The sequence below is a fragment of the Sardina pilchardus genome, chromosome 9 (genome assembly GCF_963854185.1).
Source record: "Sardina pilchardus chromosome 9, fSarPil1.1, whole genome shotgun sequence".
NCBI classification, from domain to species: Eukaryota; Metazoa; Chordata; class Actinopteri; order Clupeiformes; family Clupeidae; genus Sardina; species Sardina pilchardus.
This window is the reverse complement of record NC_085002.1, coordinates 5,847,923-5,862,946: the sequence shown is the minus strand read 5'-3', so window position 1 is coordinate 5,862,946 and position 15,024 is coordinate 5,847,923. Positions and strand designations below refer to the sequence as shown.

Below are 15,024 nucleotides of genomic sequence, written 5' to 3'. Positions count from 1 at the left end.
AACCTGTAGTTCAAAAAGAGTAGTTGTGAGCACATCCTACCTTTTGGTAGGTGCAGGACAAATGGCACTTGCTTCAGTAAAAGAATGTAATGTCCACAACACTGCTTTCATTTACAGTAATTTCCCGTGTATAAGCCGCAGGACAGTGTTTTATGCAAGTTAAAATAAACAAAATCATATTGATACCATATTAACTGTTCCTGTGTATTAACCTCATAGCTGAAGAAATTTTGTCAAATCAATGTTTAAGCCGCGGCTAATAGTCGGGAAATTACGGGGTAATGTTAAAAAAACAAAAAAAAACTTTCGACCCCACTCGATCTTCTTCAGGCAAATACATTAACTCATTCACTGCCATTGACGTCTTTAAACGTCAATTTAGACACATATCCTGGGTGGGCTTGGGAACGATCTGGCAGAGTTTCAGGCTTGTAAACAGACTGCACTAGCGATCCGAACCTCTAGATGGCAACAGTGCCATTTGGATCATTAGTATCTGCCTAGAGTGCACAAGTCATGCAGAGACAACCAGTGTTGCCAACTTAGCGACTTTGTCGCTAGATTTAGCGACTTTTGGCCGTCTCTGGCGACTGAAAATCTTATCTAGCGACTGACAACAAATCTGGCGACTTTTTCGTGTGTCTGGCGACTTTCCCCCCTCCTTGTCTGAGTCGTCACTGCACTTCACACAGCTCTGAACTCTCGTCCTCCCTCCCTCTCCCTCCCGCTCCCGTCCCTACCCAGCTGTGTGCACCACCACGTTCAGTTCGACTGACGTTCTAATCTACAGGCAGCCGCGTGCTTTAAATGAGTGGCTGCTCTGCTCAGTGGCAGCAAACGCAAGACAGCGGTCTAAACCATCTCTGATCATACCGTTCACGTGTTTTCCATCCTTGATGTAAGAAGTAAGCATATTTATTCCCTGCATCGCGTGCAAAACTAGATCCACTGTGGTCGATCTTCAGTGTGTTTGCTAGTTGTCTCCAGTGTTGCCAACTATTTCAAATGGAAAGTAGCTAAAGCCAGCTCCAAAAGTCGCCAAATGTCGCTAGATGACATCACACGCTAATTTGCATATCAATTACGTCATTACGTCGTACCCCCCCCCCCCCCCCCAAAATAAAAAACGCGCACACACACACACACACACACACACACACACACATACACACACACACACACACACACATACAGTCTTCTGGCTGTGCCTAAGCTGTAGTTCCTCCCTGTGTGTGCTCAGGTACTGTGTGCTGTTGATCACTGGCGATGAGGACTCGTTCTCTCTCACACACACACACACACACACACACACACACACACACACACATAACACTTGAATTTCCCCTTGGGGATCAATAAAGTATCTATCTATCTATCTACAGTCTTCTGGCTGTCCCTAAGCTGCAGTTCCTCCGTGTGTGTGTTCAGGTACTGTGTGCTGTTGATCACGGGCGACGAGGACTCGTTCTCACACACACACACACACACACACACAGTCTTCTGGCTGTCCATAACCTGTAGTTCCTCCGTGTGTGTGTTCAGGTACTGTGTGCTGTTGATCACGGGCGACGAGAACTCGTTCTCACACACACACACACACACACACACACAGTCTTCTGGCTGTCCCTAAGCTGCAGTTCCTCCGTGTGTGTGTTCAGGTACTGTGTGCTGCTGATCACGGGCGACGAGGACTCATTCTCTCTCACACACACACACACACACACACACACACACACACACACACACACACACACACACACACACACACACACACACACACACACACAGTCTTCTGGCTGTCCCTAAGCTGCAGTTCCTCCGTGTGTGTGTTCAGGTACTGTGTGCTGCTGATCACAGGCGACGAGGATTCGTTCTCTGCGGGCAACAGCGCCTTCCTGGCCTTCGCCTCGGCCAACACCAGAGAGGTGATGCGCTTCGCCTACGTCTACCAGCGCCACCAACAGCCCCTGTGTGACGCGCTGCTCAAAGACAAGGACGCACAGCCGCCTCAGGTATTACACACACACACACACACACATATGCACACACACACACACACACACACACAGTCTCCTACGTCTACCAGCGCCACCAGCAGCCCCTGTGTGACGCGCTGCTCAAAGACAAGGACGCACAGCCGCCTCAGGTATTACACACACACACACACACACATATGCACACACACACACACACACACACACAGTCTCCTACGTCTACCAGCGCCACCAGCAGCCCCTGTGTGACGCGCTGCTCAAAGACAAGGACGCACAGCCGCCTCAGGTATTACACACACACACACACACACACATACATGCACATTCTCTTACACACACACACACTCTCTGTTTCACACATGTGACTCAACCACAATCATCATTAGTGTGTGTGTGTGTGTGTGTGTGTGTGTGGGGGGGGGTAGACGGGCAGACGGGCAGGCGGGTCTGTGCATGTACTCTACATACGTGGGCGTGTGTGTGTGTGTGTGCATCTGTCGGTGGTGAACGGTGAGTCTGTAAAGGCACAATAAGACTATAAGGTGTACGGAGTTGCTGGTGCCCATGATGATGATGATGATGTGTGTGTGTGTGTGTGTGTAGGTGGTGATCCTGGAGAGACGCAGTAACACTGGTAAGGTGGTGTATAAGGACGTCCTTGGCGGCTGGAACGGCAGTGAGGATGACCGGCGGCGTCTCAATGAGCATCTGGACATCCTGCAGAGGGACCCCACCTACCTCAGTCTGGGAGCGACCATACCAGAGCTGAACAACGAGCTAGCCTCTGTGAGTCACACACACACACACACACACACACACACACACACTATACACACCACCTACCTCAGTCTGGGAGCGACCATACAGTGGGTACGGGTTGAGAATGCACCTTCTCCCGCGGGACTCCCGAAGAGATCCCGCAGTGCGTCAAGCCGATTTTTTTCGAGGCTAAGGCAATGTACCCAAACAACCACCAGGTGGCAGAAAGTTTCAACTGCATTTAATGATGAAGACCGCATATCCGTCAATAGTCGACTCCTTAATCTCACTGAATCATTAAAATGAAGGTGATGACTGGCGAAATTATTCAAACGACACTTCAATGAACCATTGTTGAAATGAATGAAAATGGTTATAGAAATCGCCTACAGCCAGCGTTATAAGAAATATATAAGTAATAGTTAAAGTCTTCTTCCGTATTAAACAGATAGCCTACGGGACGCTCTTTGTTCCGTAGGCTATTTTAAGGAACTACTCAATGCACACACACTGGGTAAACTGGCGCGCTACAAACATTAAAATGTCAAATCATATTTATTTCTCTTTGTCGCCATGACATTGGGGGAAACGCGGAGAGGCGAGATGGTCAGTCCTCGTATTTGTTCTTCGCGTTTCGTTATAAGAAATATATAAGTAATAGTTAAAGTCTTCTTCTGTATTAAACAGATAGCCTACGGGACGCTCTTTGTTCCGTATTTTAAGGAACTGCTCAATTCACACACACTGGGTAAACTGGCGCGCTACAAACATTAAAATGTCAAATCATATTTATTTCTCTTTGTCGCCATGATATTGGGGGAAACGCGGAGAGGCGAGATGGTCAGTCCTCGTATTTTTTCTTCGCGTTTCGTTATAAGAAATATATAAGTAATAGTTAGCCTAAAGTCTTCTTCTGTATTAAACAGATAGCCTACGGGACGCTCTTTGTTCCGTATTTTAAGGAACTACTCAATGCACACACTGGGTAAACTGGCGCGCTACAAACATTAAAATGTCAAATCATATGTATTTCTCTTTGTCGCCATGATATTGGGGGAAACGCGGAGAGGCGAGATGGTCAGTCCTCGTATTTTTTCTTCGCGTTTCGTTATAAGAAATATATAAGTAATAGTTAAAGTCTTCTTCTGTATTGAACAGATAGCCTACGGGACGCTCTTTGTTCCGTATTTTAAGGAACTACTCAATGCACACACACTGGGTAAACTGGCGCGCTACAAACATTAAAATGTCAAATCATATTTATTTCTTTGTCGCCATGGTAGGCCTATTGGGGGAAACGCGGAGAGGCGAGATGGTCAGTCCTCGTATTTTTTCTTCGCGTTTCGTCATAAGAATATATAAGTAATAGTTAAAGTCTTCTTCTGTATTCTCTGCCACATTCGACAACAGCATTCAAGTTCCTTCTCAGCACGATGACGTGACTTTGCTTGCTGTTGGCCCAGATTAGAACAACATGCTCGAATTCACCAACGCGGCAACGTTGGTAGATACCAGTGATGCGCTGGTACGTGTCTGAACGCCCCGCCCCGCCCCGCCGTTTACAACTAACCCGACCGCAAGTCGGACCGCAAAAAAAAAATATTGAAATACAGGACCCGACCCGCTTCCCGACCCGCTTATTGTAAAAAGTAGCCTAGTCTAACTTAGTCGTAGCGTCATTGAGCTATGCAAAATTGGTATCTCATATGCATGTAAAACAATAATATAGCCTATATTGCCTAATTATATATAGCCTATAATTGCTCAGAATTTGGGAAACATGCATTTAGTCTACCTTTTTTTTGTTCCGTGTCAGCATTCATCCAAAAATGTGGCTGTTTGACTCAACATTGAACATAATTAGCCTAGGATTTTCCTATACAAATTCTGTTTCAGCCGTTCCTCACATGAATGCCTTGAAGCTCTCCCAAGCATGAAATGCAGGCATAGAATATTATTAAGATGGACCAAAAGTCCATTGCTCCGCGATTATAAATTGCAGCGAGATGAAACCTTTATTGCACGACGTGAAGAGCAGACGTGGGGCTTTCCAACGAGCCACTAGGCCTATAAGTTGCGCAAGGACGCACATATTGCATGCTCATACCAATTGTAGGCTATATGCCTTGATGACATTAAATTAAGAAATATTTCCTGATTTGGGAAACTTTTAGTTTATTTTTCTTTCCATAATACCATTCGATCTTGCTGGAAATTATCAGACTTGAGAAACACGCATTGCATCGGCAACTTCGCTGCTCAGTAGACGATTCTGCCACTTTCTGTAGAGGCCAGCAGTTCGAGATAAAAGCTGCAGATCATAGACAGAGAAAGCATATGCTCTGAGAACAGAACACAACTGCATGTCAAGTGTAGCCGAGGGTCTGTCTACGCAGAAACAACAAGTGCATTTCTACATGTTCGTGACAAAATGTGGGGGATAGAATCGCGTTTCAGTGGGAATGCTGCAACTTATGTCTTTTTCTTCTAAAGACAATTATGTACGATATAAATGACAATTTATTTTTTTTACCGACCCGACCAAACATGACCCGCATATCATTAAAAATATTTTTTCTTGACCCATAACCGCGGTCGCCCGCTCGATTTGGATCAGCCCGCGCATCACTGGTAGATACGGATGCCTGCTCTTCAGAGCCATCACCACAAAGGAGCACTAGAGCCTGGTGCAAAACCACCAACTGGGATGGATCGAAGGGCAAGCAAGCACTGCCACACAACGTCAAGACCTTTGTCAACACTAAGCAGAAAGTTTCCTACGATGGGGAGAAGTGGCCGCAAGGACTGCATCGATAAGATCAACGAATGCCTTCGCAAGCCCCGAAACCCTGGCGATACATTTTCTTTCCTTTAATTCAATAAAACATTGTTTATCTGAAGAACTTTTCCGAGGTTGTCTTGTCTACCAAATCCTAAACTTAAATAGAGTAAACATTTTATCTTATGAAAAAACTCTTAGGGGGAACAGTTAGGCAGCCCTTCCTCCATTATCGTAGTAGGACTATAGGCAATTTATTAGAGGGGTCAAAAAAAACTAATAAAGTAGGCTAGACTAAATGTGTCACTTTAGTGATTGGCTCTTTCAAATGCAAATTAGGTGGATGGGCTTTTGAATGGGCCTGCTGCAGGTGAGAGGACAAATCCTACGAATTTATTGTTTTTAGAAAGTGCCATTATCATTGCCATATTCTCTTAAAACATAGGCTATATATTTGAAAACGAGTTGATTAAAGGCTTCTAATGGTGTCTCTATAATATGATAAAAGCAGAGATTGAGATGTGTGTTTGGAACAGTTTTTCAAATCCCCCGGGGGTATTTAGACTCCAGGGTGTTAAGCACTCATTCACAACTGTCCCATTGCTAAATGCTCTCTTGTGTTGCGTGATCACACAAGTATACCTGTCGTAGTGTGCTTTTAATTTGATATGCCTAATTATTATCTCCGCCAAGGATATAGGATGAACAAAGTCTATGGATTTGCTATCCAGTAGCCTAATAATTAGGCTATGTGCCACGTCCGATTTCGCAAGTGGTGTAGTAGGCTACATTTAAAAACAGACAGCCGCCTGTGAGATCCATTTCATGAAGAGCATTATTGTCTTGTGCGATCATTCCCCCTCCCCCACACTCGTCTAACCAGTTCACTACATTATAGCCTATAGCCTGCACTGAGGACGACACTTGAGCCCGACACTATGTCAATGTAAAAATGTGTGTGAGTGCGCGCTGAACCACGAATTAACATATTAACTTTTCTTTTCAGCAGACATCGCAAACATAAAAAGAATCTCAAAACAGGAAATCTTTCATTTTCTTTTAATAAATCGATTCATTTTGTTTTGACGGGTTCCAGAGAGGTTCTGCGACTGGGTTTCGAACCCCGGTCGCTGACGTACGATACCTATGCTTCAACCACATGCGCCACAACTGGATGTGAATTTCGAAAGGCTTTATTCGCGATAATGTACTTGAACGTCGCCGTAGCCTACTTGAACGTCGCCGGTTAAAATGAACAAGCCTCCGTTTTAAAATAGCTTAGGCCTGCACATTTCTAAGTATTCCTAGCATGTAAATGTTGCCAAAATGTCCATCTTGTCCATCTCTTTCGTCTTCGCCTTGACGTTGACAATAATAGCCTATTCACGGAAATGCGGTCTTGTAACCGTAGCCTAATGAATTCATGAATTAATCTAAGGTTGCCTTTCGAGTAGCCTATTTCAGGTTGAATTGAAGGCTATTTCCTTCTGATAGGCCTATAGGTTTCTAAAACCATTTTCATTCATTTCAACAATGGTTTATTGAAACGTCGTTTGATTAATTTCGCCAGTCATCACTTTCATTTTAAGGATATAGGATGAACAAAGTCTATGGATTTGCTATCCAGTAGCCTAATAATTAGGCTATGTGCCACGTCCGATTTCGCAAGTGGTGTAGTAGGCTACATTTAAAAACAGACAGCCGCCTGTGAGATCCATTTCATGAAGAGCATTAGGCTATTGTCTTGTGCGATTATTCCCCCTCCCCCACACTCGTCTAACCAGGTCACTACATTATAGCCTATATGCGGCACTGAGGACGACACGACACTTGAGCCCGACACTATGTCAATGTAAAAATGTGTGTGAGTGCGCGCTGAACCACGAATTAACATATTAACTTTTCTTTTCAGCAGACATCGCAAACATAAAAAGAATCTCAAAACAGGAAGTCTTTCGTTTCTTTTAATAAATCGATGCATTTTCTTTTGATGCGTTCCGGAGAGGTTCTTCGACTAGGTTTCGAACCCCGGTCGCTGGCACACGATACTTATGCATCAACCACTTGCGCCACAGCTGGATGTGAACTTCAATAGGCTTTATTCGGGAAATGTACTTGAAACGTCGCCGGTTAAAATGAACAAGCCTCCGTTTTAAAATAGCTTACACATTTCTAAGTATTCCTAGCATGTAAATGTTGCCAAAATGTCCATCTTGTCCATCTCTTTCGTCTTCGCCTTGACGTTGACAATAATAGCCTATTCACGGAAATGCGGTCTTGTAACCGTAATGAATTCATGAATTAATCTAAGGTTGCCTTTCGAGTAGCCTATTTCAGGTTGAATTGAAGGAAATAGTCCTTCTGATAGGCCTATAGGTTTCTAAAACCATTTTCATTCATTTCAACAATGGTTTATTGAAACGTCGTTTGATTAATTTCGCCAATCACTTTCATTTTAATGATTAAATGAGACGGATATGCGGAGCATTTCTCTCCCTCTCCGTTGACCAAAACGTTGCTCTGGCATCTCTGCTGGACTGACTGAGTTACAGGCTACGTCGAGTGAGAGAGCTGTGAGGTAGGCTGTAAACATTCGAAAACTCGGGCGGTCTATGTTGCCCCCTTGCGGTTGCAGTTTTCCCGATGCTTCGGGAGTCCCGATGTGCGGGAATGAAAGGAGCATTCTCAACCCGTACCATCTGTACCAGAGCTGAACAACGAGCTAGCCTCTATGAGTCTCACACACACACACACACACACACACACACACACACACACACACACACACACACACACACACACTATACACACCACCTACCTCAGTCTGGGAGCGACCATACCAGAGCTGAACAACGAGCTAGGCTCTGTGAGTCTGTCTCTCACACACACACACACACACACACACACACACACAAACACTATACACACCGCGTACCTCAGTCTGGGAGCTACCATATCAGAGCTGAACAACGAGCTAGGCTCTGTGAGTCTGTCTCTCACACACACACACACACACACACACACACACACAAACACTATACACACCGCGTACCTCAGTCTGGGAGCTACCATATCAGAGCTGAACAACGAGCTAGCCTCTGTGAGTCTCTCTCTCTCTCTCTCTCACACACACTCACTATACACACACACACACTCACTATGCAAACACACACACACACACACTATACACACACACTATATACAGTACCACATACCTCAGCCTGGGAGCTACACTACCAGAGCTAAACAACGAGCTAGGCTCTGTGAGTCATACACACACATACACACACACACACACACACACACACACACACACACACACACACACACACACACACACACACACACACACACACACACACACACATGCCTCAACCTCGGAGCTATGATGCCAAAGTTGATGAGTTGCCACATACAGTACCTGAGCCTGGAAGCTGCTGTGTCACCACATCTGCACCGAAGCACTAAAGGCTGCAAAGATCCTCTGCACATTGTTATGTACAGTACGTGCATTAACTGAGACGCTTACATGGTATAGTCATGTAGTAGGCAACATAGTCTACATATAGATGAGACCAGCTTCACATAAAGTGACCAGTCAATAAAGATGTTACGTCTACATTTATTCATTTAGCCACTAGAGCAACAAGAGAATAGCACTCAAGCTACAGTGCAGAGGCGAGACCTTAGCTAAGATCACTACTGCAATACTATTAATAGAGGATACGAGTGCAGAGGCGAGACCTTAGCTAAGATCACTACTGCAATACTATTAATAGAGGATACGAGTGCAGAGGTGAGACCTATTAGCTAAGAATCACTACTGCAATACTATTAATAGAGGATACGAGTGCAGAGGTGAGACCTATTAGCTAAGAATCACTACTGCAATACTATTAATAGAGGATACGAGTGCAGAGGTGAGACCTATTAGCTAAGAATCACTACTGCAATACTATTAATAGAGGATACGAGTGCAGAGGTGAGACCTATTAGCTAAGAATCACTACTGCAATACTATTAATAGAGGATACGAGTGCAGGCATCATAAGTACTTGTCAAAGTGTGGTAGGATGGAGATGACTGCTTAGTGTTGTACAGTATCTCTAAATGTAGGTTTTGAGTTGACTGACTTGATTTTGATTGTGATTGTGAATAATGTTACGGTCAGGCTGTGCGCTGTTACGGTCAGGCTGTGCGCTGTTACGGTCAGGCTGTGCGCTGTTACGGTCAGGCTGTGCACTGTAACGGTCAGGCTGTGCACTGTTACGGTCAGGCTGTGCGCTGTTACGGTCAGGCTGTGAATAATGTTACGGTCAGGCTGTGCGCTGTTGCGGTCAGGCTGTGAATAATGTTACGGTCAGGCTGTGAATAATGTTACGGTCAGGCTGTGCGCTGTTACGGTCAGGCTGTGCGCTGTTGCGGTCAGGCTGTGAATAATGTTACGGTCAGGCTGTGAATAATGTTACGGTCAGGCTGTGCGCTGTTACGGTCAGGCTGTGCGCTGTTGCGGTCAGGCTGTGAATAATGTTACGGTCAGGCTGTGCGCTGTTGCGGTCAGGCTGTGAATAATGTTACGGTCAGGCTGTGAATAATGTTACAGTCAGGCTGTGAATAATGTTACGGTCAGGCTGTGAATAATGTTACAGTCAGGCTGTGCACTGTTATGGTCAGGCTGTGCGCTGTCAGGTGAGAGTAATCCTATTGGTCCCGTTGACCTGTCTGTGCAGATGTTCCTGATCCAGTGGATGTACACGGCCTACGACTACATCTGCCAGCTGTACACGGACCTGCTCTACTCCAACTGGTGAGTGGTGGAGGGGGGAGACCTTATGGGGCCCGGATTTCAATTCTGGGCAAAGTGTGAAGATTTATAATCTCAAGTTCTAAAGTCCTAATTTCATAGCTTCGCAAAAATCAATTTGAAAATGTAACACAATGAGCAAGAATACCCTTAAAAGCATACATTGATGAGTCAGCTCCATGCCCCCACATGCCATGTGACTATTCTAGTTCATGGTGCCAGCACTGCCTGTGTTGCTTGCACTCTGCCTGCCATTGAAATGATGGCCCTGTGTGTCTGCACTGGTGGTGGGCTCTGAACACTTCTGTCTTGATTACTGTAATATGCAGTCCTGTCTTGACTACTGTAATATGCAGTCCTGTCTTTGTCTCTAAAAGAAGCAAACTGTATTTGTCAAAACATGGTATATAGTATGGGAGGCTGTTTAACAGCCATCTTTATGTCTCCCTTTAAAAAGGCATTATGGGATATTTCATGTGTCTTAGCGGTGCATTTGAATCCCTTCATCATGTTCTTTTTTACAAAATGTTATTCTAATGTAGTACGTCAGGAAATTATATTAGAACTACATGCATACATATGTTTGGTAAGTTTGTTTTTTAAAGTGTGAAGTACATGCCCCCCCCCCCCCCTTGTGCCCCCCAGGAGAGAGATGATGCCCATCATGTCCCTGATCTTCTCCGCCCTCTTCATCCTGTTTGGCACCGTCATCATCCAGGCCTTCAGGTGACACTAGCACCACACATACACCCACATGGACGCTCATACTGGGGCTCCACAGGGTCTCTACGTCTAAAATCCATCATCTCACTTTTAGGCTTTTGATACCTCCAGAGGTGTATTCAAATTTGACAAACTTTCAAATTTTCAAACGTCAACTACCTCCTTAAGCTCTTTACTAGAGTTGCTGGAGCAAATGTTCCACAACATCTGAACAAGATATGATGTCGTGTATATCTGTAGGGTAGCCCTGTAGTCAAACATTTGCCAGTTTGAATTCATACATTATTATTATTGTGCTTCCTATAACCTTTGTTCCATGATTGACTTACTTTTACTACTTGTGGGATGTTACCATGTAGTCCCTTGCATCTGTATGACATATCTATCTTGTATGTGATACTGGGTTAATAAACGTTGTGTAAACGTTGTTTTGCGCGGTTTCTGGTGCTGAGGGTCTCGTGTGCTCCACTTCCATGTGCAGTGAGTCAGGCGAGGAGAAGCCCAGCAAGCCGAAAGCAAAGGAGCAGCCCAAGACTGCAGAGGGGTCAACTGGAACAGAGAGTACTTCCAGGTCAGGAAGTCATTCATTTTAATGCTTTTTTGAAGGGTTTAGTGTAAATTAATGTAATTTAGCCAAAATGGTTGCAATTAATGAATGTGTATCCATCCTATGAATATCTGTAGTAAGACCCTGCTATTGGCTTGTATCCACCAACGTCCTTTCATGAAGATCTTGACTGATTAAGGGCAATACCGTGCACATCTATCATTTCCCCCACTCTCAGTAGTACATGGATTGGTTGTAAAAATGTCATGTGCCTGATGTGGAGTGTGATATTGTATCTGTTAAAATCTTAGAGAAACTACGCAGGTTTGGCGATTTCTTTGCTGTTTTCTCGTTTTGCGCTTGCAGGTTTCTCTGCAGAGCTTCCCCTACAGCTTTAGTGTGTGTATTTTACAACACTCCTCAATTGGTCAGTCTGCCTTTTCATGAGCTTGATCGCAAGGCTGCGATACTTTCTGTTTGTCAGTCTGCCGGCCTGCCAGCCCAATGTTGCAAGGGTGTTTTTTCTGCTCACAGACACCAGGTGGAAGCGAAACAGCCACTAAAAAAGACATATAACCATTCCAATTACGCCGAAGCTGTTCAGTTATGGTAAATTAAGCATGTAAACCTGCATAGTTCTCCTTTAACGTGCTCCTGTTGTCTCGTGCAGTCGGGCGCCCAAGAAGACGTTCGTGGAGGTGACTGAGCTGACGGACATCACGTACACCAGTAACCTGGTCAAGCTGAAGCCGGGGCACATCAACGTGGTTCTGGTGCTCACCGACTCCTCCAAACAAGTCCTGCTCAAGAAGTTCGCCAAGGAGGTCTACTCCTTCTCAGGGTGAGGAGTCGCAGAATAATAATAATAATTATTATAATAATAATGAAAACATTTTATAATGCACTTTTCATCAGAGACCTCAAAGTGTTAAAAAACAGGTTAAAAACAAAAAAGATGAGCAGTTTTAAGGAAAAAGAAAAAAGAAAAGGTTTTAAATCATCTAAAGGGGACCAAAAGCTTTGCTAAAAGGAAATGTCTGAAGACCTTTTTTAACACTGTCTGTGGATTGTGGTGCCTTTTAAGGTGTCGGGGAGGGCATTCCACAGATGGATCCTTAGGTGCAAACCCACAGAACAGTCTCTGGGAAACCGTTGTGGTTAACCGTAACAAATGATGCATCACATTTGCAGCAAGGTCATGTTGTGACGTGCAGATTATATTTATGGCAAATCTTGCTGTAGGCTTCTGGCTAACTATGGGGAAAACAATGTTTGTAAGCAGTTGATTTTTAGGTGCAGGTTTGCTATATTGTTTGCTCTTTTTTGCTCAGCAAGTTTGCAGCCAATCCTTATATATAGCAATGTCCATATTTATTGTGTAAAAGCAGGAGTTTAACTACAATCATGCTGAGCGTTGACTACATTATAGCCGTCTAGAATAGAAGCTTATACACCGACTTTGGTACTAATATCGTTTGGTTTCTTTTAGCTTGCATAAAACACTGTCCTGCGGCCTATACACAATGCGGCTAATACACAGGAAATGACTGTGTAATAATCGTGGAGATTAATGTTGTGCTCAAGGAGAGAACAGCACATGAGAGCAGACTCCGTGATGTTGTGTAGTAGAGCTGAAGTAGCCCTAAAGTCTGAAGTAGCCCTAAAGTCTGTGTGTCGGGTCTCTCTTCAGGAGTCCGTCTCTTCACTACTCGTTCCTGAATGTGGATAAGCACCAGCAGTGGATGGACTCGCTGCTGGAGTCCGCCCCCGATGCCGTCCTGGCCGACCGGCCCGACGAAGACGACGAGGACGGCTCTGGCGCTGGGGCCAGAGCTGACTACACAGGCTACGTGCTAGCGCTGAACGGCCACAAGAAGTACTTCTGCCTGTTCCGACCCGTCTTCACCGGGGAGGAGGCTGACCAGAGCCGATCCTCTGACGACGACGGCGGAGCTGCCGCTGGAGGAGCCGGCGGCGCGTCGGCGGCGAACAGCACGCGCTCGCGTTCCAGCTCCAGCCAGCGGTCCCGCTCACGCTCCCGATCGAGCTCCAGCACAAGGGGGCGCCAGAGGCCCACCACGTTGCAGATCCACCACAAGCTGGACCGGCTGAACCTGTGGATGGAGAGGCTGCTGGAGGGCACACTGCCACGCCACTACATCCCCACGTGGCCCGGCCTGGACAAGATCACCCCTGAGAAGAAGTAACACTAGCGCTAATGCTAATGCTAACATTAGCACCGATGCTAAATGCTAACATTGGGGGGTTATGGCAATGCCAATGTTAGCACTGATGCTAAAGCTAACGTTAGCTTCACACACCAGTGGAGGACTGACTGAGCTATGCCACTGTCACACAGAAACACCTCTGCTCTGGGTCAGGACCCCAGGGCCAAGTCTGCGTCTGTGTATTGTTTTTAAAATGCTTCTTTAGTACAAGTGATGGACTGTCTATCCGTCTGTTTGATTGATTGACTGGATATATTGATGAAAGGAAGCCGATGCTGTAATTGCACTGATACACTGAGGGTACCCGCAGCCAATGTGCTGCTGAGGTCTGAGCAAGGCACCGAGAGCTGTCTGTACATTAACGCTCTAGCGCAGTCACTGATGCCCCCTTTTCCCTTCTCTAGAGCACCTGGCGTGCTTCCTGTTCGTGCTGCAGGGGTCAGAGGTCACTCTTTGCCCCTCCCCCTTGGCTTCTGAGAAACTGCTACTTTAACTTCAGATGTACTAATAATGTGATGGCTGAACTCTGGCCCTGCTTTAACACTAGTTCCCACTCCCCGCACCTCATTTCAATCTACAGTATGCCATCAAGTCTCAACTCTGACTTATCTTAAGCATGAAATGGTTTGCCAAGCTACCGACTTATAATATAATTTCTTGTTTTTCATACAAACAATACGCCTTGCCTATGCATGTATGCTCTTTTGCCTTCGTCCCCCCCCTTCTTTGATGCAGTCTGGTCCACAGCTTAACCACCTCAGTCCGGAACGAGTTCCCGTAGTTACCGTACCCCCACTCTGCTTGCGTGACTTTATGACGCGTGAATCAAGTCTGAGTCTTTTAGGATGTGTAGTGTCTGTTCCCCTCAACACACTTGATCAGGCTGTGTTTCGCCACACAGAGATAAACCCTGCTAGCTAGCAAATAAATATATAACTAAAAGAAAGAGATAAAGAAACATATACTGTAGCTGTTATTTATGTTGATGACATAGAACACTGTGTACTGCGCTATGTTTTAAGTTATGTTTACCGTGTGCTCTCTTACGTTAAAAATAAAATTTATACAAAATATGTTAACTCTGAGGATTGTTTATGATCTGTTGAACTATTTAGGGTGATTATGTGTATATTTGACTGTGTATATTTGTAAATTGGCCATCATAAAGAATTTCAGAGAATTTACACTAG

General features: G+C 45.1%; 1 protein-coding gene across 1 annotated transcript in view; it reads left to right on the top strand.

Moving 5' to 3' along the window:
* The window catches only part of dnajc16l (DnaJ (Hsp40) homolog, subfamily C, member 16 like), a 25,644-nt gene extending 10,621 nt beyond the window's left edge, over nucleotides 1-15,023 (top strand). The window contains exons 9-15 of the mRNA XM_062545405.1: nucleotides 1,835-2,012; nucleotides 2,598-2,780; nucleotides 10,263-10,339; nucleotides 10,982-11,062; nucleotides 11,541-11,630; nucleotides 12,277-12,447; nucleotides 13,297-15,023. Coding sequence (XP_062401389.1) covers nucleotides 1,835-2,012; nucleotides 2,598-2,780; nucleotides 10,263-10,339; nucleotides 10,982-11,062; nucleotides 11,541-11,630; nucleotides 12,277-12,447; nucleotides 13,297-13,813 — 1,297 coding nt within the window. The 3' untranslated portion in view covers nucleotides 13,814-15,023. The remainder of the gene's footprint in view (nucleotides 1-1,834; nucleotides 2,013-2,597; nucleotides 2,781-10,262; nucleotides 10,340-10,981; nucleotides 11,063-11,540; nucleotides 11,631-12,276; nucleotides 12,448-13,296) is intronic.
* Nucleotide 15,024: the final 1 nt, after the last annotated feature.